The 23,353-nt window shown below is 47.6% G+C and overlaps 1 protein-coding gene and 1 pseudogene across 2 annotated transcripts; both read left to right on the top strand.

Moving 5' to 3' along the window:
- Nucleotides 1-2,985: 2,985 nt before the first annotated feature.
- On the top strand, nucleotides 2,986-6,443 carry LOC114638105 (annotated as a pseudogene).
- A 5,486-nt stretch (nucleotides 6,444-11,929) lies between these two features.
- Nucleotides 11,930-18,228, top strand: LOC114638077 (H-2 class I histocompatibility antigen, L-D alpha chain-like). Of its 2 annotated transcripts, XR_003713820.1 has the most exons (7): nucleotides 11,930-12,033; nucleotides 12,280-12,549; nucleotides 12,712-12,987; nucleotides 14,535-14,810; nucleotides 14,939-15,055; nucleotides 15,630-15,974; nucleotides 17,556-18,228. XR_003713820.1 is itself a non-coding variant. In XM_028786426.1 (6 exons), exons 1-6 carry the CDS (start codon nucleotides 11,955-11,957, stop codon nucleotides 15,632-15,634), a joined length of 1,023 nt encoding a protein of 340 aa, XP_028642259.1. In that variant the 5' UTR covers nucleotides 11,930-11,954; the 3' UTR covers nucleotides 15,635-18,228. The 2 variants fall into 2 exon arrangements, 1 of the variants encoding a protein (XP_028642259.1); XM_028786426.1 differs by having other exon boundaries at nucleotides 15,630-18,228.
- The last annotated feature ends 5,125 nt before the right edge of the window (nucleotides 18,229-23,353 follow it).

Here is a 23,353-nt window from a genome sequence, read left to right on the forward strand (position 1 = left end):
TATATTCTGAAGTTTTAATTTTATGCTGTTTTTGAAATTGTCATTTCAGTACAGTCTTTTTCAGTCATATGTTCCTGTCCTGCTACAGTGTTGGCTTCATTGACTGGTGGTACAATGTTGTCTTAACAGCTCTGTGTCCTCAGCCCCTGGCCCCACACTCTAGATGGGGAGGAGAAAGAGAGGGAACTGTTGGAACATTTAAAAAACTGTATTGTCTTATTTTATTTTCTTTGAATGTATTTGGGGTTTTTTTTCTGTATATACGTATGTAGGTACACTAGCATTGAATCTCTTGGAACAAAAGTTACAGATGGTTGACAACCCCCATGTGCTGATGGAACTCACCCTGGATCCTCTGCAACAGCAACAAGTGCTCTTAGCTGCTGAGCCATCTCTCCAGCCACTATTGGAATGTTTACACAAGGAAACCACACAGCTGATTCATAGCATGCTGGCTGACCACCTTGAGAGAAAGAAGATGCACTGGAGGAGACAGTGTCAGTGTAGCGCTCAGGAGGAGGGATGCTGGGCACTGATGGGGTGAGGCCTGAGGGACAGAGATGAGAGGAGCTAAGCAGAAGGAGACAGAGGCAAAGGGATAAATGCTAACTCAGCAGAGTCCCCTGTTTGAGGGTACTTCAGTACAGACTGCACTGGACACATCTACAGAACCATGCTGGCATCTTACATTTCATAGTGAACGCTGTGCTGGTTTGAATGAGAACAGCCACACAGGCTCACAGGAATTAATACTTCAAATCCAGCTGATGGAACTCTTGGGAAAGGATTGGGATGTGTGGAATGGTTGGAGAAGTGTCACTGGGGCTGGGCATTAAAATCTTCCAGGCTCCAGGCACCTGTAATGGGATGTGAGCAGTTGAATTTGCAGCCATGGCAGTGGCTTGGCTGGCCTTTAATGGCGCTGGTTATGGGAAACTGGACCCGGGGCCATTATAGAGCAGATGAAAGTCCAGATCACCATAGCCAATGCCCAGGAGCTGCAGAAGAAGATGATTGACAGATCTCTCAGGAAGTACACCTGGAAGCCTTGGGCTCCTTGGATAACTGGGAGCAGAAATGCATCACCCTGTGCATGGACTGCTGCGTGGATGCCTTGAATGCTGTGCCCTACCACTAAAACTCTCGAATGCAGAGGGAACAAGACAACATGTGACCAAGGCCTGTGCCTTGGGACACTGTTCTCAGAAGAGAGCAAGGACCAGTGTGAGTGCAAGAATCTCACTGCCCCCACTGAGCTGTGACTTCCTGAAAGCAGGCCAATAAATTCCTGCTGGGAGGGTTGGGATGGGGGGACTCCATCTGTTCCCAATTTCTCTCCCTTGGTGTGCAGATAGAGATGTGAGCTCCTACTGTCCCTCCTCCACATCTTTCCTCTGCCATCACGGACTCAAACTGTCTGAGACTAGAGAACAGATTAAACACATATTTATAAGTTGCTGGGGTCACAGTGTCATATCATAGTTGTAGAAATGTCAGTATAGCCAGGTGTGATGACACAGGTCTTTAATATCAGCATTCAGGATGCAGAGACAGATGGAACTCTGTAAGTTAAAGGCCAGCCTGGTCTACGTGGAGTGTTCTAAACAGTCAGAGCTGTGGAGTTAGACCTTCTCTCAAAACAGAATAAAAGAAAAAAGTAACAGAGACAGATGCTTTCCGTGGAACTGCCTAAGGCCAGCCGCATCCTTTTGTTAGTCAGGATGAAACCTAAGAGCATCAAGTTCTCAGGAAAATGGGGAAGAGATCAGGTGGAACTCCACAGAATCAAAATAAATATGTATGAATTTAGTCTTTCCCCATACTTCTGATCCTGGATGAAACCTCACATCACCAATGTGTACTCTCTGGCATGAGAATCGTCTTTCTTCCAGTGTCCACGCTGCACAGGCCTGAGGAACTGTGGGGCCAACTCAGTTTTATCATATCCACTGTCCCACACACCTGTGACACTCATGTCCCTCACCTCATCAGCTCCTAAGTGTGAGTGAAGGTCAGAGAGGGAGTGAGAGGGTCACAGATTACGTAACTTCTAACACACTGTCATCATTATTCTGTGTTATAGTGGGTGACAGTTCCTCTCTTATGGTTATTGAGTCACTAAAGCAACTATAACACAGAAGTGCAGACACAAGGCAAGTGCAGTGTAGACAGGGATCAGTGCCCTGCTGTCTGTGTTCTACATAGGGTCCTCTTTCCTGTGGACAAGGGACAAGAGCTGAGACAATGACTCAGATCCACATGGACAAACCCAGGATTCAGAATGAAGATCCTAGTGAAGAAAAAAAAAAAAAAGTCCTGGAGCCACAGATGTTCATCTAGGAAGTAACACGAGAAATCTGTGTCTAAGCACAGGGCTGAGAAGACAGATCCTGAGGAAAGAAGCAATGTCTCCTCTTTACAGATGAGAGTCCTGCACTCAGGCTTGTCAGTGTGAGCCACCCACTGTAGGTGAACACAGAGCCTGGCATCTGTGGGGTCCCTGTGGGGCTTTCAGGCCAGAGCCTCTGTTTAAGGAGAAGCATCTCTCCACTGCATCCCCAACAGCTTGTGTCACCATTGTATTCCCGGAATTGGCTTTTCTTCTAGAATATTTCAGGGTCTGACTTCTGAAAAGAAGAAGGAACAGGAAGAGTGGAGGACAGGACACAGAGAGTTTGGCCTGTGGGTCTCTCCTGGTGTCCAGACAGCTTCTGGGTCAGAACGGGAAGACAGCATGACAAACAGCACTCTGTACACTGCATAGGGTTTAGGCAAAGTCTTAGTCATCAGGGGTAGGGAACCCTAGGGCTGGGGATACCCCATCTCCCTAGTTTTACTTCTGCTCCTTCGGTGTTAAGTCCTTCTGCCCTGACACTGATGATGCGTGGGCACAACTCACTATAATTGGGTGGCGCGATCCTGGGAACCCAACCAGCATCTCTGAGGGAAACATTTAAAAAGTCCAAGCAGCCTGCAGTACTCAGATGTTCTGGATTCCAGATCGGGTCAATGGTGCCTCACATGCTGCTCCTGCTGCTGGTGGCTGTCCTGGCCCCAACTCAGACCTGCGATGGTGAGTGCTGGGCCCGGTGGGAAATGACCTCTGCGGGGATGAGTTGGGGCAGCACCACCGAACCCTCTAACCTTTCTCCACCCGAGCCCTGCACCCTGCTTCTGTCTTGGCCCGCGCACCTCCCGGGAGGAGGTCAGGGTCTCACTGCGTGGTACCCCTAGGCTCACACTCGCTCCGGTATTTCTTAACCGCTGTGTCCCACCCCGGCCTCTGGGAGCCCCGGTTCACTGCTATTGGCTATGTGGACAACACGCAGTTCGTTCCGAGGGCCCAACCGTGTGCGCCGTGGGTGGAGCAGGAGGGGCGGGAGTATTGGGAGTGCCAGACACAAAGAGCCAAGGATATGGAGCAGATTTTCCAATGTAACCTGAAGGACATTATGGGCCTGTACAATGATGGCGAGGACGGTAAGTAACCCTTGGTGGGAGGTCACGACCCCTGCAGGTTCCTACACTGAGCCCAGAGACTTCCCCTTACCCAAGTCCCAGGTTCAAGCCAGTTTCCCATTCAGTTAGAAGGAAATAGAGCGTGGGCGGGGCCGATCTCAAGACGAGGCTGGTGGACAGGACTGACCTAAGGGTCCCTTAGTCTCTCACACTCTCCAGGGGATGTATGGCTGTGACATGGGGTCAGACGGGAGCCTCCTCCGCGGGTACCTGCAGCTCGCCTACGATGGTTGCGATTATATCGCCCTGAACGAAGACCTAAAAACGTGGATGGCAGCGGACATGGTGGCACAGATCACCCGACTTGAGTTGGAGCAGACAGGTTGTGCAGAGCAATACAGGGTCGACCTGGAGGGCGAGTGCGTGGAGTCCCTCCGCAGATACCTGGAGCTCGGGAAGGAGACGCTGCTGCGCACAGGTGCAGGGGCCCCGGGGCAGCTCCTCCCTCTGCCCTCGGGCTGGGGCTCAGTCCTGGGGAAGAAGAAACCCTCAGCTGGGGTGATGCCCCTGTCTCAGAGGGGAGAGAGTGTCCCTTGGTCTCTTGGTCCTCATGACAGTGACTGCACTGACTCTCCCAGGGCTCAGCCTTCTCCCTGGACAGTTTCCAGTCTGTCTCAGGAGGGAAGGAGAGAATTTCCTGACAGAAAAGTAGGGGCTCCCTGCTTTCATCCATGGCCTCTCCCAGGCCGGGTTCTCTGCCCACACCCACAGTCTGTGGACACTGACTTCGGTCATGTTGAGTGTGTCAGTTCTTACACCTCAGGACCAGAAGTCTCCTTTATCTGATGTGAGACATGGACTCCCCTACACAAGACTGGTTCTCCAAGTTTCTAGAACTTTCCAAAGAATACATTCTCACAGATTCCCACCCATTGTCTGTGGGGATTGCATCCCTTCGACAACCCAATACTCTCTATTCCTACAGTGGTGAATGCTCACAGGAGCCTTTATGGGGTACCCTGGAGGAATATAAACTGTGGAGTTTCTTTTTCCTTTTTTTTCTCTCTTTTCTGTTTCCTATTTCTTTCTTTTTCCTTACCCTCCCCCCCTTTTTGAAGTCATTATTTTGCTTCTGGTCAGTTTTTGTCTGCACTGGAGTGATCCTGTTTCTCAATTCCCTTGTATTATCATTTGTATCAGTCTCCACAGACTGGATGATTAGACAAGTTAATTCAGGGTTCCCTCTAAAGGAGAGATTCTTGTGAACTTAGACTGTTTCCTGCCAAAACTTAATATCCAGAAGCCTCCTGCTCTTCCTCTGACCCCACAGGTTACAGTGCTCCCCTAGTGAATCAGGAATTGGACTTTCTGAGAGACAGGGTCTTCTGCAATCCGGTGGTGGAGTGAGAGGGAGGATCACCACACCATGAACCTTCTGTGTTCCAGGGAGAGGTGCACTGGTGTCCACTGCACACTCTTGAAATTCTATGTAAGAGACTTGTACTTTGTCACACCAGAGGCAGGGGCTGGAAGTCATTTTCTCTGCCTGAGTGTCAGAGGTTCACCATATTTCTGCTACACACTTTTTGATGGCGGTTCACCAGAACTGACAGTTATGTTGATCAGCAAGATGACCACAGAGGTTGACTCTCAGTGGTGACACCCTTCCAGGAGCATATGGGCCTAATTTCTGATTTTGATATGAACTCAAACACATATATAAAGTATATATTTTCCATTCCATCTTTCATGTTTGACTACCTGTCTCTTGCTATAAAACATCACATAAGGACGGCAATGTTGACCCACTGGCTCATGTGGATTCCCTCTTACCTTCTAAGTTCCCCAGGAACAAGTGCAGTTCTGTGCAGAGGGGACCAGCGCCACCTACTGGTCATGAGTGCAATGACAGTTGGAGTGTTCAAACAGACACTTAGTTCAGTGTCATCATTGATTTAACTGTATCTTGTGTAGATTTCAGTTTGTCTCGCTAATTGTGGGATTTCTTAAATCTTCCACACAGATCCCCCAAAGGCACATGATGATGACCCATCATCCCAGACAAGAAGGTGATGTCACCCTGAGGTGCTGGGCCCTGGGCTTCTACCCTGCTGACATCACTCTGACCTGGCAGTTGAATGGGGAGGAGCTGACCCAGGACATGGAGCTTGTGCAGACCAGGCCTTCAGGGGATGGAACCTTCCAGAAGTGGGCATCTGTGGTGGTGCCTCTTGGAAAGGAGCAGAATTACACATGCCATGTGCAACATGAGGGGCTGTCTCAGCCCCTCACCCTGAGATGGGGTAAGGAGGGTGTGGGTACAGAGCTGGGGTCAGGGAAAGCTGGAGCCTTCTTCAGAACCTGAGATGGTCAGAGTTGGGAGCTGGGGTTATGACCCTCACCTTCATCTCCTGTACCCGTCCTTCCCAGAGCCTCCTCCATCCACTGACTCTAACATGGCGATCATTGCTGTTCCGGGTGTCCTTGGAGCTGTGGCCATCATTGGAGCTGTGGCGACTTTTGTGATTAACAGGAGGAGAAACCCTGGTAGGAAGGGGCAGGGTCTGAGTTTTCTCTCAGCCTCTTTTAGAAGTGTGCTCTGCTCATTAATGGGAAACACATCCACACCCTGCATTGCTACTGTCTCCAACTGGGTCTGCTGTCAGTTCTGGAAACTTCCTAGTGTCAAAAGCTTCCTTGCACTCTCACAGCCTTTCTCCTCACAGGTGTACAAGGAAGAGACTAAGTTACAGCTCCATGTATGTGTGAGAAACAGGATTCTCCCTGAGGCCATTGGAGTGAAGCTGGAGATGATGGGAAGCTCTGGAAATCCATAAAAGCTCCTCCATTCTAATTGTCTGGGGGCAAAGATCAGACCTTCCTATGTATATATCTCTGTATGATTTTTTTCACTAAGCCACCATAACTCTTGATCTTTTTTTTTTAATTTTTTATTATGACAATAAAAGACAATTTTGTTTTGGTTTTTTTGTTCGCTTCTTTGTTTTTTTTTTTTTGTTTGTTTGTTTGTTTTGTTTTGCCCTGGCCACCTGACATTGTGCCATTTTCAACTCGGGTCGATCCATCATGGCTGCAGCTTCTTACCCTGCTTTTCAGTGCCTGTGCCTTGTGTCTCTGTATATGTTTTACCCTAGGTAGGGACAGCTTGAGAGCTCTGATATGTCTTCTCCAGATTATAAAGGTGACTCTCTGGGGTCTGCTTGGGGAGGAGCAATGTGGATATTATTGGAATACATTGTGAAACTACCAGAATCCGCTGTGAGTGGTGGGTTGTTGGAATGTTGACTTCACAGTGACTTTACAGTGACTTTACAGCAGTTGATGTAGCAACCTTTTCATAGCAGTGTGTACACAGTAACACACAGAGTGCAGACAGGGTTTACTGCTGTGCAGGGTTCAGACACAGACTCAGACTAGGAATCTTTTTCCCAGCAGAGAAGGGGACAACTGTATTGAAGGAATGTGTGGCTGCACACATGTTTGTTCATAGGTGTCCTGAAGATTTAAATATGTTAGACTGGAACAGCAAGGGAACAACTTGGGGATGGGCAGCAGGAGAGGCAGGACAGGAAGATTAGAGGAGAAATGACCAGAGTGCCAGGAGTTGTGTGTGTAAATGCCACACACTAGCTGAGCATAGAGGTGTGCTACTGATCCCAGAACTCCATAGGGGGATCCAGAAGGTTAGGGGTTCAAACACAGCTTCCGCTATATAGTGAGTCTGAAGGCTGCCTGAGATCATGAACCCCCCATCCCAATCAAAGAGACTACAGAGGATGCCTGAACCTGGAGTTGGGGGAGCTGGTGTCCTTTGTCATGCTCCCTGTGTGGTTGGAAAAATACTCTAGCACATGAAGACAGTTTGGGCAGAGGATGAGCAGTTTGCTACCAATGCACAGATCACTGTCATGGCCTTAAGGTGCCAACATTTGCTTGTGTTCATGGTGTTGATGCTGATCTCTCTACTGCTGCTAATATGTGCTAGGAAATTTTTGTAACTTTAATTATAATCTACATTCATCTTGCCATAGGAACTGTTAGGAGACACAGCATCCCAGGAAGGAGATTGTAAGCATTTGGGGGTCTCAAATTGGAGAGCATCCTGCAGTCTCCACACAGGATAGGGTCCCATCAGCAGGCAATGAGGAATCACTGAGGCCAGACAGAGCATCCTATCAGGAAACACGATTAGGCCATTAAGAGCCTGTCTTTAATGACTTGGCTGAGAAACATCCGAAGGCCCTGATGAATATTTATAAGTAGATTTAGAATTCCCTTAAAAATATTCACACCTCATGTGTCATATCTTATTTCTTTCCTTTGCCCTCATCATTATGGGCTCCCTCTCCTCCACCATCAAGGAGCCCCAGAATAGGGCACTGAAAACCTTTCTTGTGACCTGCAGTCTCAAGGTTAAAACTCATGACTTAGATCAATTTTAGGACAATGCTGTCATGTTGTTCCCCTGGATAACTCTGGAGAACATGTGGGACCCTGACCTCTGGATGTGCATTCTCTGTAAGTGTGAAATACGGTCTGGGACTGCCCCTCCCTGGTTCTTTGTCCCCATCCTCCTTATGGTCATGGCAAGTCTAAAGAATTCTTCCTAAAAAAAAGTGGAGGTCGCCCATTACAAGCACTGCCAGGATTAGGCTAATGTACACCTTTCCATTATAGACCCTGTCCCACTTTCTCCAGCAAATGAGATGATCTCAGTGTTGAGGATGAGGACATGTCAGCTTTCATCCTTGCCCCCCCATCCATCATGCTTCAAGCCATCATCCAGCCCTGCTGTCCCAGGTCCCTTGCTGATGAGCCCCTCTGCCCCTGCACCGTGGGAGGGACCCCTGGCTCACCCGTGGTGTGGTCTTGGGGGACTTTGCCCTCACTTCTGTGTTGTCTGTTCCTCCTGCTGGACTGCCTCTCCCCAGGGCATCATCCCTCCTCAGGTATATCATGAGATTTCCCTGTCAATATTGGCCCTGATTCTGAGAACAGGCCCTGGATTCCCAGTCCTCTGGCAGACTTGACACCAATCAGAAAAGCTGCCAACAATTCAGGTCCAGATTCCCCTTATTATGAACAAGTATTGAATCAATGGGCCGTGCACCTCCAGACCGATTACAACTGGTATAATCTCCTTAAGGTGTTGTTCAACCCTGCCATGTTTCTAAATTTGAAGTCTGCATATCATGACTTAGCTGACAATCAGGCTATGGTTAGCCTGGAATACAATTTTAACATTACTCTTGACATGCTCACTGGCCACAGGGAGTATATTAACCCTGTCACTCAGGCTACCATTGGACTGTATGCTTACGTTAACCAAGTGGCTGATCTTGCCTTTAAGGCCATGAAGGTCTGCTCCCCTGGAGTCCCCTCTGCTTACTTTCACAACCTTGTCCAGCAGTCATAGAAGTCCTTCAGGGACCTCCTGTCCCATGTGACTGAGGCAGTGGAAAGGCAGGTCAATGCTGATGCAACTAGAAACATGCTCATCAAGTATCTAGCATGGGAGAGCCTTAATGCCTCCCCTGCCCTGTCACAACGCTGTCATGTGATGTGTAAGGAATGGTGATATCCTTTAATGGGTTGTTGACACTCATGATTTGGACCTTGGGGTGGGCCCCATCACCATTCCAACTGCCTCCATTGATATCCTTGTTACAGAGCTTGTGAAGGGAATCCCTACACACACTTGAAAGGACCCCTGATCATACCTCCTTGGACTGTAGCAAGCCTGGCCATCTCAGACAGAACTGTCCCATGAGGTGTCAGTCCTCATTGTAACAAGATATTCCACTGGGCTATGGTTTGCCATTTACAAAGGCAGGAGGAAAATTTACATTCCAAAGGGGGAACCTGTCAGTCCTGCCCCAAAGAAAGAGTCCTGCTCACCCAGGAGACTTCCAGATCTTTTCTGTGTTTCCTCACTCCCTAATGATGACTGTGCATTTAGATGGTATACTCCTTAACGGGTTTGTTGACACAGGGGCAGATGTCACTATAATAGCATAAAATGAATCATTGAGGTTCCTCCATTGGAGATTTTGGCCTGGTCCCACCACTATGGGAGTTGGAGGCCAACAGGCAAAAAAATGACTACCCAACATTTTGATTGGCAGGACTTGGACAGCAATCGGGATCTTTTATACCTTTTGTGGCTGATGGTCCCGACAACCTCTGGGGAAGAACTAGTCAAGAAGACATGGGCAATCACAATCACTACAGACAATGTGACTTTTCTGATGATGTTATGCAACATGATGCTGATGTTATGCTGGACAGGTCACAAAGTCGGGGATCACCCCCAATTCTAACGGTCACTGCCCTCCCAGTGCTACTTGGCAGCAAGATTCCTGACCCTATACCACAGGGCTGGTTGTCTGATGTCAGTATCTGGGTGGACCAGTGGCCAATTTTGAAACCTAAGCTTTCTGCTCTCAAGGAACTGGACTTGGAACAATCAGCTTTGGGTCATGTGGAACCCTAGACCAGCAGACATAATACTCCCATTTTTGTCAATAAAAGAAGTCAGGGAAACATAGTCTTCTACAGGATCTGAGAGCCATTAATGAACATATAGGAAAAATGGGGACCACTCACACAGGACTGCCCCATCCAAGTGCTAACCCACGCAGGTACAATGTGGTGATCCTAGTTTCTAAGGACTGCCTTTTCCAGATCCCTCTGGATCCAGGATAGATGCTGATTTGCCTTCACAGTATGGAAGCCTAATATGAATAAACCAGGCAAAACATTTCAGTGGATAGACCTGCCTCAGGGCATGAGCACAAAGAGTGAAACTAGATGGAGAGGAAGAGACAGGGTCGATGCAGTGCTCAGGAGGGAGGGGTGCTGGGCACTGATGGGGTGAAGCCTGAGGGACAGAGACAGAGAGGGGTGGAGCAGGAGGAGACAGAGGCAAAAGAGGAGATGCTAACTCAGCAGAGTCCCCTGTTTGAGGGTATTTCTGTCAGATTGCACTGGACTCATCTCCAGAACCCTGCTGGCATCTTACATTTCACAGTGAATGCTGTGCTGGTTTGAATGAGAACAGCCACACAGGCTCACAGGAATGAATACTTCAAATCCAGCTGATGGAACTCTTGGGAAAGGATTGGGAAGTGTGGCCTTATTGGAGGATGTATGCCACTGGATTGGCACTGAGGTTTTAACAGACTTTCACTATTCCCAGTGTCTCAGCCTGTTGTTTGCAAATCAAGTCTTGAGCTCTCAGCTGTTCCCCCACCACACCTCTCCTCTGCCATCTTGGACTCAAACTCTCTGAAGCTAGAGAACAGGTTAAACACATGCTTTTATAGATTGCCTTGGTCACAGTGTCTCATCACAGCAATAGAAAACTAACTAAAGCTAGTGTGGTGACACCTGCCTTCAATCCCAGTGTGGTGGATTGAACAGGTGGTCCCCATAGACTCATGTGCTTGAAAAGTTGGCCTACAAGAAGTGGCACTATTAGGAGGTGTGGCCTTGTTGGAGGAACTGTGTCACTGTGGGGGGTGGGCTTTGAGGTCTCTATGCTCATGCTTTGCCCAGTGTGGAATGAGAGCCTCTTCCTGGCTGCCTTTGGATCAAGATGTAGAAGTCTCTGTTCCTCCAGCACCATGTCTACCTGCACACTGGCATGCTTCCTGACTAAATCCCTGAAACTGTAAGCCAGCCCTTATTAAATGTTTCTCTTCAGAAGGGCTACTAAATCAACTGTACCATGCAAGTGGGAACACAAAAAAGTGCCGCATAGACAGGGATCACTGCCCTGCTGTCTGTGGTCTCCAAAGGAGTCTCTCTTCAGTGGACAAGGGGGTCTATTGTGTTGAGATGATGACCCAGGTCCACATGAACAGACTCAGGACTTCTTCTTTACAGATGAGAGTCCTGCACTCAAACTTTAGAGTGTGAGCCACCCATTGCAGGTGAAAACAGAGCCTGGTCTCTGTGGGGTCTATGTGGGGCTTGCAGGCCAGCGACTCTGCTTTAAGGAGAAGCATCTCTCCACTGAATCCCCAATCTCCTGTGTTGTCATTGTATTCCCTGAAGCGGCTTTTCTTTGAGAAGATTACAAGATCTGATTTCTGAAGAGAAGAAGGAAGAGGAAAGGTGGAGGAGAGGACACAGAGTCTGGCCTGTGGGTCTCTCCTGGTGTCCAGACAGCTAATGGGATAGAACTAAGAGACACCATGACAAACAGCGTTTTGTCCGCAGCTCAGGGTTCAGGCAAAGTCTTCATTACCAGGCAATGAGGTCTGGAGTGGGGAAGCCAAGAGCTAGGGATTCCCCATCTCCCCAGTTTCACTTCTGTTCCTGTTTTAGGTCCTTCTGCCTGGACACTGATGACTCAGTGACAGTTCTCACCCCCATTGGGTGACGCGATCCCGGGTAACCAATCAGCGTCGCAGTGGGCACTAGTTATAAAGTCCTCACAGTTTGCAGGACTCAGAAGTCCCAGAACCCAGATGGGGGCATGGTGCGAGCACACGCTGCTCCTACTGCTGGCAGTTGCCCTGGCCCCGACCCAGACCCAGACCCGCGCGGGTGAGTTCGGGGTCTGGAGGGAAACTGCCTCTGCGGGGAGGGGCGGGGGCGGCACCAGGGAAGCTGCGTTCCCTAGTTGCCCACCGGTCCCTTCGCCCCTTCTCCACCCCATCCTGCCCTGCGTGTGCCCTCCACCCACACGCCCTGCGTGTGCCCTCCACCCACACGCCCTGCTCCACTCAAAGCCCCGCGCACCCGCCAGGAGTCCCGGGAGGAGGTCAGGGTCTCACGTCTCACTGCCCGCAGGCTCACACTCGATGCGGTGTTTCCTCACCACCACGTCCCGGCCCAGCCTCGAGGAGCCCTGGTTCATTATGGTTGGCTACGTGGACGACACACAGTTCGGGTGCTTTGACAGCGATGCGGAGAATCCGAGATATGAACCTCGCGCACCATGGGTGGAGCAGGAGGGGCCTGAGTATTGGGAGCGGAAGACGCAGATCGCCAAAAACTCGGAACAGATTTTCCGAGTGAGACTGAGGACCCTGCTCGGCTACTACAACCAGAGCGAGGGGGGTGAGTAATACAGGTTCAGAGGTCACCTCCCCTCCAAGTCCCGACACAGGGGCCCAACACTTCCCAGGACCCAACTCCCAGATACAGAACAGTTTCCCATTCAGTTTGGAGGAGTCCGGGAAGGGGGGGCAGGTGGGCGGGGCTGACCTCGGAGTCCCGCAGGCTCTCACACCTACCAGGGGATGTTTGGATGTGACGTGGGGTCCGACGGGAGCCTCCTCCGCGGGTACACGCAATATGCCTACGATGGCCATGATTACATCGCCCTGAACGAAGACCTGAAAACGTGGACAGTGACAGACATGGCGGCGCAGATTACCCGGCGCAAGTGGGAGCAGAGTGGTGAAGCAGAGAAACAAAGGGCCTATGTGGAGGGCGAGTGCGTGGAGTGGCTCCGCAGACTCCTGGAGCTCGGGAAGGAGACGCTGCTACGCACAGGTGCAGGGGCCTCGGGCAGCTCCCCCCACCCCCCGCCCTCGGGCTGGAGTTCAGTCCTGGGGAAGAAGAAACCCTCAGCTGGGGTGATGCCCCTGTCTCAGAGGGGAGAGAGTGTCCCTGGGTCTCCTGATCCTCATCACAATGACTGCACTGACTCTCCCTGGATCAGACTTCTCCCTGGACAGTTCCCAGTCTGTCTCAGGAGGGAAGGAGAGAATTTCTTGACCTAACAACAGGGGCTCCCTCAATCAGCCATGGCTTCTCCCAGGCTGGGTTCTCTGCCCACATCTACTGTTGTACACACTGACTCCTCTCTTGCTGAGTGTGTCAGCCCTTACACCTCAGGACCAGAAGTGTCCTTTACCTGATGGGTGACATGGACTCCTCTACAGAAGACTGGTTCACAGGTTTCTAGAATTTTCCAAAGAATGCATTCTCAAAGATCCTCCCGGCCCCCTTGTCTCTGGGGTTTGCATCCCTTCAACAACCCAATTCTACCTAATCCTACAGTGGTGAATGGTCACATGAGCCCTTATAGGATACCCTGGAGGAATATAAACTGTGGAATTTCTTTTTCTTTTTTTTCTATCGTTTTTAAATTTTATTTCTTAACTTTCTTTTTCTTTACATTTTTCTTGAACTCATTATTTTGCTCCTAGTCAGTTTTTCTCTGCACTGGAGTGATACTGTTTCTCCAGGCCATTGTATTATCATTTGTATCCGTCTCCACAGACTGGATGATTAGACAAGTTAATTGAGGGTTCCTGCTAAAGGTAAGATTCTTGTGAACTTAGACTGTTTCTTATCAGAACTAAACATTCAGAATTCTCCTGCTCTTCCTCTGCCCCACAAGTTACAGTGCTCCCCTAGTGAATCAGGAATTGGACTTTCTGAGAGACAGGATCTTCTGCAATCCAGGGCTGGAGTGAGAGGGAAGATCCACACACCCTGTAAGCCTGCTGTGTTCCAGTGAGTGCTGCACTGGGGTCCACAGCACAATCCAGGGATCCTGTGTAACTTACCTGTACTTTGTTGCCTCAGAGGCAGGGGCTGGGAGTCACTTTTTCTGCCTGAGTGTCAGACGTTCACCACATTTCTGCTACACACTTTGTGATGGATGTTCACTTGGACTGACAGTTATGCTAGTCAGCAAGATGACTACAGTGGTTGACTCTCAGTGGTGGCCCCCTTCCAGTAGAAAATGACTCTAATTTCTGATTTAGATATAAACTCAAACACATATTAAAATGCTTATTTTTCATTCTATCTTCCATTCTTTGACTACCTGTCTTATGCTATAAAACATTACATAAGGAAGACCATGTTGACCCACTAGCTCATGTGGATTCCCTCTTAGCTTCTGAGTCTCCCAGGAACATGTGCTGTTCTGTACTCAGGGGACCAGCTCTACCTACTGGTCACTACTGTGATGAAAATTGAAGTGTTCAAATGGACACATATTTCAGTGTCATCATTGATTTAACTGTTCCTAGTGTATATTTCAATTTGCTTTGTTAATTTTGAAATTTCTTAAATCTTCCAAACAGAACCACCAAAAGCACATGTAGCCCATCACCCCATATCAGAAGGTGATGTCACCCTGAGGTGCTGGGCCCTGGGCTTCTACCCTGCTGACATCACCCTGACCTGGCAGCTGAATGGGGAGGACCTGACTCAGGACATGGAGCTTGTGGAGACAAGGCCTATAGGGGATGGAAACTTCCAGAAATGGGCATCTGTGGTGGTGCCTCTTGGGAAGGAGCAGAATTACACATGCCATGTGCAACATGAGGGGCTGTCTCAGCCCCTCACCCTGAGATGGGGTAAGGAGGGTGTTGGTGCAGAGAAATGGGTCAGGGAAAGCTGGAATTTTCTGGAGACCCTGAGCTGGACAGGGCTGAGAGCTGGGGTCATGACCCTCACCTTCATTTCCTGTACCTGTCCTTCCCAGAGCCTCCTCCATCCACTGACTCTAACATGGCAATCATTGCTGTTCTGGTTGTCCTTGGAGCTGTGGCCATCATTGGAGCTATGGTGGCTTTTGTGATGAAGAGGAGGAGAAACACAGGTAGGAAAGGGCAGGGTCTGAGTTTTCTCTCAGCTTCCTTTAGAAGTGTGCTCTGCTCATTTGTGGGAAACACATCCACATTCTGCATTGCTACTGTCTCCAACTGGGTCTGCAGTCAGTTCTGGGAACTTCTAGTGTCAAGATCTTCCTTGAACTCTCACAGTTTTCTTCTCTCAGGTGGAAAAGGAGGGAACTATGCTCCAGCTCCACGTTAGTGTAGGGAGCAGCATTATCGCAGGGTCATTGCAGTGAAGCTAGGGATGTTGGGAGCTCTGGGAATCCATAATAGTTCCTCTAGAGAGATCCTCTGGGGTCTTCAGTTGTACCATGATATGAATACATGTACATATTCATATACATAACCATATACATTTGTTATGTTTTACTCTAGGCAGTGACAGCTCCCAGAGCTCTGATATGTTTCTCCCAGATTTTAAAGGTGACACTCAGGGTCCTGACTGGCGAGGGGCAATATAGACATGATTGGGTTTCACAGACTTCCAGATTCCTCTGTAAGTGGTGGGTTGTTGGAATGTTGACTTCACAGTGATGGTTCATGACTCTTGTTCTCTAGCATGAAGACAGCAGCCTGGAGTGGACTGAGTAACAGAAGATGTGTTCAGTTTCTCCTGTGATGTCCAGAGCTCTCAGATTTATTAAGACAACAGTGTCTGATGTTCTTTGTCAGCCTGTGGACTCAATGTGAAGAACCATGAGGCCCAGTCTGCCCTTGCACACCAGAGCCCTGTCGCTGTACTGCTTGTGTTCCCTTCCACAGCCAGTCTTCCTGGTCTAGGGGGCATCTGCATCCTGTCAGCTCCATGCTGCCCTGAGCTGCAGCAACTCACTTCCACTTTGAGAATAAGCATCTGAATGTGAACTTGATGGTTAACATCCTTGACTTGAGGGTTGATTGCAGGTAAATAAGGGATTTAGAATACTTAGAATTTGTGGACGAATTAAATGGCAGATGGAGAACCTTCCAGAATCTCTGTCAATCTGTGCTGTGTGTATCTGGTGAGACTGGATAAGGCTGTGGGAACTGAGTGTAAATGAGGATGTGCCCAGATGAGATCCTTGTTATCTAAGACAAGGTCACACTCAGCTCTGTCTCCTCCGGGCTCTGTTCTCTTCATCACTGTGAAGCACATGCTGAGAGTCTGTGATCACAGGGACACTGCATGGCCAGAGCCTTGTCCTGTCCACAAGATTATGAGCAGCCCAGGCTGCTGTCTTGATTGTAGCTCTTTACTTTGTCTTCTGTGTTTATTTATTGTGTTTTTAGTTTGTGTAGAGGAGTGGGCCTATTCTTGTTCACGAAATTGCTTCCTGTCTGGTTACCCTCAGAGATGTCCAAGTGTGACAGCGGTAGGAGGTGTTTTTCCCATTCTTGTACCCACCAGACACAACAAGGGGGGTTCTGGTCTCAGGACACTGTGCCTTCACCAATGAAGTAAACTCTTCTGAGCTCCTGCCTCCTTCCATGTGTCTCCGTGGAGTTCTCCCCGTCTTTCCCATCTTTCCCCAGCTAACCCTGGATTCCATGATTCACACAGAGAAGGGATCCACAGGCTCTCATCAAAGATCTGGTCCTCTTGGACCTGTGCTGTGCCCATGGCCCCTCTCCTTCCCTGGCTCTGAGGATCCTGATGCTGACTTTAGAGAAGATTCCAGGGTTGATAGAATGAGTCTACTTTAGATTTATTTTTATTTTAAAAGCTGGTCCATGACTAGATAGATGGCCCAGAGCAAAGAAAAACTGTGCTGCCCTGTGTCTCTTATCACAGGGTTTTGCCTTCCATAGTTTTACTGACTTAGGTTAACTATGATCTGATTATAACAAGGCAAACGTGGTAAAAATATGCAACACATTTGTTTTTGCATGTTTTATCTTTCCTTCCATGGGATGAAGACTCTGTTACACCTAGTATGAGATCTTTTCCTCCTCTGTCCAGTGTCCACAAGGTTCACAATGCACAGGGCTGATGTGCTCAGGGGCAGACTCGAGTGTCGCATGCACAGATTCACTGTCCTAATGCCTCAGTCTCTCACTCCCTCAGCTCAGCTCACCTGTCATCTCCCATCAACACACGTGTGAGCACAGGGCAGTGGTGTTGGGGAGGAACTAAATCATGTCTATTACATTACCCTGTTCTCAGCATTCTGCATGCAACTGTTATTCATCTCTTACTGCAGTTGATGTAGCAACCTTTCCATAGGACTTTGTACACACTAACTCACAGAGTGCAGACAGGGTTTACTGCTGTGCAGGGTTCAGACACAGGCTCAGACTAGGAATCTTTTTCCCAGCAGAGAAGGTGACAACTGTATTTAAGGAGTGTGTGGTGGCTGCACACATGTTTGTTCATAGGTGCTCTCAAGATTCAAATATGTTAAGCTGGAAGAGCAAGAAGGATGACACTGCCCACCAAGGGCAGATTGACCTGGATTGTGTTAACACTAACTACTGGGATAAACTGCCCCATTTCTCTTCTGCCAGGTCCTGTGAAAACAGTGGACACCTTTGGGTTGACTGCTATGTTCTACATAGACAGGACTGCTGCTAAAGGGACAAACACGACCCAACAGTCAGTTCCAGAATACAAACTGCTCAGGATATTCAAATTCTTGAGTTAATATGAAACTGACATGAACATTGTATAGAACTCTGAACTCAAAAATACTGAATCCTAAGACTGCCAAATACAACCAAGCTCGACTTTAGGAAAGCTTGGCAGAAGTGGCTTCATTATTGAAAAGAGTTTTACTGTGTTACACTTAAAATCTTTATTTTTTATACAGACAAAAAGAGGGATATAGGAATAATAGGAAACACGGGTAAATTATTCAATCTGATCTCATCTACAGCTTTAAAGAGTGATACAAAATTATTGTATATGTTTACAAAAGCATATTACTTAGTAGAGATCTTTGTATATTGATACAGATTAACATTATATTTGTTTACATTGTGATATATCTTTGTATATTGATACGAAATTAAGGTTATATTTGCTGACATGGGTATAGGTGTTTGCATAGTGACAGAAAATTAAGGATACAGTTGGTTACATTAGTATAAATCCTTGTATATTGGTACAAAATTGATGTTTATTTGGTTACATTTGTATAGATCTTTGGATATTGATTCAAATAAAGGTTACAGTTGGTTACATTGGTATAGATCCTTGTATATTGATACAAAAGTAAGGTTATATTTTGGTTACAACATACCAAGTATCAACTCCGTGGTATTGAGATACCTATGTACTTCTTAAAACTGCAATGGGAAGTACTAGTCCTTTTGAAAGTTCCTATTACAAACTGTTTAAGAAATTTTTTTTAAATGCAAGTTAATAGTAAGTTAATCAAACTTTGGTTTGTTTTGGTTTTGTTGGGTACCAATCTTCAAATCCTCCAAGATCTACAGAATGAGTCATTTAAAGGTGTTTTATTAATTTAAGACTTTTTTTTACAATGAGATGTGTCAGCCCTGCAGTAACCCCAGACTACTTCAAGGAAGATGATGAGCATTGAAGAATTTCCTTGTGGAGTTTGCTTCAAATGTGGGAAGTTGCCACTGGGCAAGAAACTACCCTTGCTTCAACTGCTGACAGAATACTGTCCAAACTGGACAAAGAAAGCACAGGAAGTCAAATGCTGAACTCTACCAGGACTAGGTAGAGAAGAAGTCCTTCATGATTCCTGCTTCACAAAACAATCTTTCACATGTTCTGGGCCAGTAGACTGAAGACATGGATGCCCCAACCTTCCAGAGGAACCCTGGGTGACTGTCCAGGCAGCCTGCAGTCTCTGTCTTTTCTATAGTATTGAAAGCTGCTTGTTCTGCACATTCCTGTCTATGTTGACAACATTCATTCCTCTGAGGTCTCTGATGGGGTTAAAGACTAGATTTGTGTACTCTCACAGTTAAGACTAAGTTGTTTAGGATTTAAGAAAATGTTTTAAGATTTAAAAAGAGATTTTTAGGTTTAAAAGTATAAGTTATGATAGAAAGTGATTTGAGTACAGACTGTTGGACTCACCAACATTAGATAGATAGTGGAATACTTTCTCCAAGGTTGCCAAATACAAATGGACTGGTTGAACCTGGGTCCTCTGAAAGAGCAACAAGTGCTCTTAACCACTGAGCCATCTCTCCAGCCAGTTATATTTGATAAATAAGGTATACTGATTAATAAGTTCTATATTTGTAAAGCCTATTCAGCTTCACATTGATATTTGTCTAGCTTTTTGTTCTTGTTCACCTTGTTAACCTTTAACCATTTGGAGAAACTGAGTCATACAAATCTGTGCTATTCTATAATGGTAAACTAAAAAAAGAAAGATATTAGGCTAATGTAGACTAATGTCTACTGCATTTATGATTTATTTAGATGATAAAGGATCTTCACTTCAAATACTAAGGCTAAAACTTAACAGAAATAAAGTTACAAAATTTTAATCTTATGAAAGTTACTTACTGTAAACTGTTCAAGACAATTAACAGATGCAAGTTAAGAACAGGAACAAGGTTTATTTAGCCTCCTGTATATGTTTCCAAAGTTAAGCCTAAAACAAGTTACTAGAAACAAGGAAAGTTTGTTTGGTATAGATATCCTTATTAGCTAACAGTCCTCAAAACTTTTCAGAGATCTGCTGAATATGGCATTTCAAATGTTTAATGGACAAAGCTTACTATGAGAGACAGAGACCCCCAGCTACCAGAAGTGACCCCCAGGTCTTCACAGCAGCTGAATGGGTAGAGAATAACTCCACCTTGAGCTTGCTTTAAATGTGACAAAAACCAACCACTGGGTGAAAATCTGCCCTTCATCTGTTTGTCACCAGGACCCTGTCCAAACTGTGGAGTAGGACACTGGGGAGTTGCTTTCCTTGCTTAGCTTAGGCAAGGTAGGCTGATCCCCAGGGTCCTCCTCCACTGGACAGTCTTTGGACCTTCTGGACCAGGCAGGGAAGACTGATGCTGCCCTGTGTCCTCTCTCCCCAATGAAATCATGACTACAACAGTGGAACCTTCAGTGATTGTCTAGGTAATGAATAAGTCTGTCATTTTTAGTAGATTTGGAAACTGCTTGGTCTGTACATCCTGCTTACTCACGTGAAATTGATCCTTTGCAGATCTCTGATGGTGTTAACTAGGGAGAGCTTTGTGAGTTTAACAGCAAGCAACAACACAGGCTTCAGGTGTTGCTCAGTTTTCTTCATGTGTGAAAATCAGGAGGCACTTTCCTAGAGTTGCTACTAGGTCTAGATACTGATCACATTGTTACCAGATTCTAAGAACAGATAAAGTCCCACAACAGATTTCAATGTAACTTTTTACTATTCCTTTATCTAAAGGAAGTTGTTTTACCAGGACTGCTCACAGTTACCAAACACCGGTGTCTTGTGGTGAATAATTGGAGGGGAAAAAACCGTAACATTTATGTAAGTTCTAAGGATATATAAGTTTAAGTAAGTTGCAAAAATATTAAAAACTTGCTTTGAGATCTGTGAATGTGACTTATAAAGGTCTTTAAAAAGTGGTTTAACTGCAATTATAAAGGTCTAAGGAGTTGTTTTAAGGAGTTAACTGCAATTCATAGAGGTATAAGAAGGTTATTTAAGGTGTATGTAAAAATGAAGAATGTTTCAGATTTCTTCCCTCTGTATGCTATTCTTATATTAACATCTAAAAAGTTTAGAGTTTTAACACTAGTCAATGAAGTTCTGATGAATTATTTATCTAACTATGACAAGCAGTGATTGTTATTATAGTGACAAGCTCAAGATTATGAATTTCCTATGGTTGTCTTCTAAGTATAGACTTAAAAGTGCTTCTCATTGAGCAAGAAACTCCTGTCCAAGCTTAATACACCCAGAGTTCTCGATTAAGGAAAGTTTATTCGCACTTTTACCTCCAAATCATTTCAGGGTCCCAAGCTTTTACTAAGACTCAAAGGCAGGAGTCTGCTGCCTTTTCTACAGTGTGAAGTTCAGCTTACACAGTGGTATGTTTACATGTCTAAAATTTATCTCATTTTGTAACTTAAACAATTCTTTTAAGCTTCAAAGAATCTACTTGAATCCACCTCTCACGGGTCAAATGGACTCCAGATAAGTACTGTCAATCAACGGCCTGTTTCATCTCCTGCCTATTCAGCTTTTTCCTAAGGGTGGGGTCTCCTCCTCCTTTCTGTGGTCTTGGGATGGCCCACCTCCAACTAATGGGCCTAAAGTTCAAATGTTCATCTTGGCGGGGGGGGGGGGGGAATTTCTTCTCACCTCTTTAACTTTACCTTCTGTTCCGAGTGTGTGTGTGTGTTTGCACGCGCACGTGTGTGTTTGTGTTTCAGTAAAATGCTAGCTCCAGGTGTTTCCTCAAACTGTGCATGCCAGACAGCTTCAAAGCATGTTCCCCATAATGGTTCAATTAAAGATGCATCTGCATACCCCAGCAGCAGACAGTCCTGCAGAGCCTGGACAATGAAGGAACAGCTTGATTTTCTTGAACCTACCCAGAATCCCAGCTTTCTTGGGTCCCCAAAGATGTTGCCACACCCCCAAACAACAGGGAGCAGTGTAAAGAGCATGTTGACCCCATTTCTACCTTGTCAGTCACCCCTTATCACAGCAATAGAATCCCTCACTAAAACAGAGGTGCACAAGGACCTTCTTACTCTGCTCCCTGCACACACCACCCTCTCCTGCAGCTCAACTCCAGTCCCTCCCTTGCCCTGGAGCAGCTCCCACAAGGCTACTAACACCCACCTGTACAGCTCCTAGGGATCTGATGCCCTCTCTGACCTCCTAAGAGAGCGGTCACCACCTAGCAGGTCTCACATACATATTGGGTGACAGGATCCCTGGGAACCAACCAGCGTCGTCAGGGAGCACTGGCTATAAAACCCATGTAGCTCCCAGGACTCAGACGCCCCTGATCCCAGATGGGGGGCAATGGCGCCGCCCACGCTGCTCCTGCTGCTGGCGGCCGCCCTGGCCCCGAACCAGATCCGCACGGGTGAGTGCGGGGTCGGGAGGGAAACGGACTCTGCGGGGAGGGGCGGGTGCGGCACTGGAGAAGCCGCGTCCCCGCATCGCCCACTGGACCCTCCGCCCCTTCTCCACCCGCGTCCTGAGCCCCGCACCCTGCTCCCCTCCCGGCCCGCACACCCGCCCGGGGTCCCGGGAGGAGGTCGGGGTCTCACAGCGCGCCGCCCCCAGGCTCACACTCAATGCCGTGTTTCCACACCGCGATGTCCTGGCCCGGCCTCGGGGATCCCGGGTGTATAGTAGTCGACTACATGAAAATCTGCTACATGGGCGACTAGGACGTGGAGACTCTGAGATATGAGCTGTGCGCATGGTGGATGGAAATGGTGGGCAGGGATTGTTGAGAGATTGATACGCAAAGAGAGTCAAGGACAGCCAGGGAACCTTCGGGCTCTGCCTGGCCACTACATACATAGTCAAGAGGGTAAGTTTCCGCGGGTCAGAAACCAAGTCTCCAAGGCTTCTTAGGTTCTGCAGAAACCCAAACCATGACCAGTCTCCCATTTATTTTAAAGGAGGACATGGATGGGTGGGGCCAGAGACTGAGGCTGACCTTCCAGGACCTGGCCAGGCTCTCACATCATCTACCTGAAGTCTGGCTGTGACATTGGGTCAGACACTGGTCTCCTCTACAGGTATGAGCTGTTCCACTATGGCTGTCACGATTACATCGTCCTGAGCAAAGATCTGAAAACATGGACAGCGATGGACACAGAGGCATAGGTCATCCAGAGAAAGCTGGTGCCGGCTGGTGAGGCAGAGATACAGACCTACCTGGAGAGCCAATGCATGGACACTTGGTGCATGGGAAGGAGGAACTGCAGCTCACAGGTCTGAGGAGCCAGGGAACTCCTCACTCGGTTCTTAGGCTGGGGCTCAGTCCCAAGTAAAAAGAAACTCCTCAGTCCCTGAATGTGAACAGGGCCTGTTCAGCTGGGGCTCAGTTGGTTGTGGGCTTTTCTGTGAAGGACTAGACCTGTTCTTTTTCAGATAATGCTAGTATACTTCTTCTCTGGGGTCAGAACTTCAAGAAATCTTGCAGAGGTCTCCATAGCTCCACCTCTGTGAGGCTGGTGAAGTGACCTAAGTAGGCCACATTAACAGAGACCTAGAGGGGACTGTAGAGGTGATGGTAGCCAAGAAGGGGCTACAGTTAGGAGGGAGGGGGTGATGGGCAGCTGCAAGGAAGGGAAACTAGGGCAGCTGCAAGGAGAGGAAACTGGAAAACCAAAACAGACTGTA

Source organism: Grammomys surdaster, unplaced genomic scaffold, assembly GCF_004785775.1.
Source record: "Grammomys surdaster isolate TR1022 unplaced genomic scaffold, NIH_TR_1.0 125504, whole genome shotgun sequence".
In the NCBI taxonomy this organism is placed as follows: domain Eukaryota; kingdom Metazoa; phylum Chordata; class Mammalia; order Rodentia; family Muridae; genus Grammomys; species Grammomys surdaster.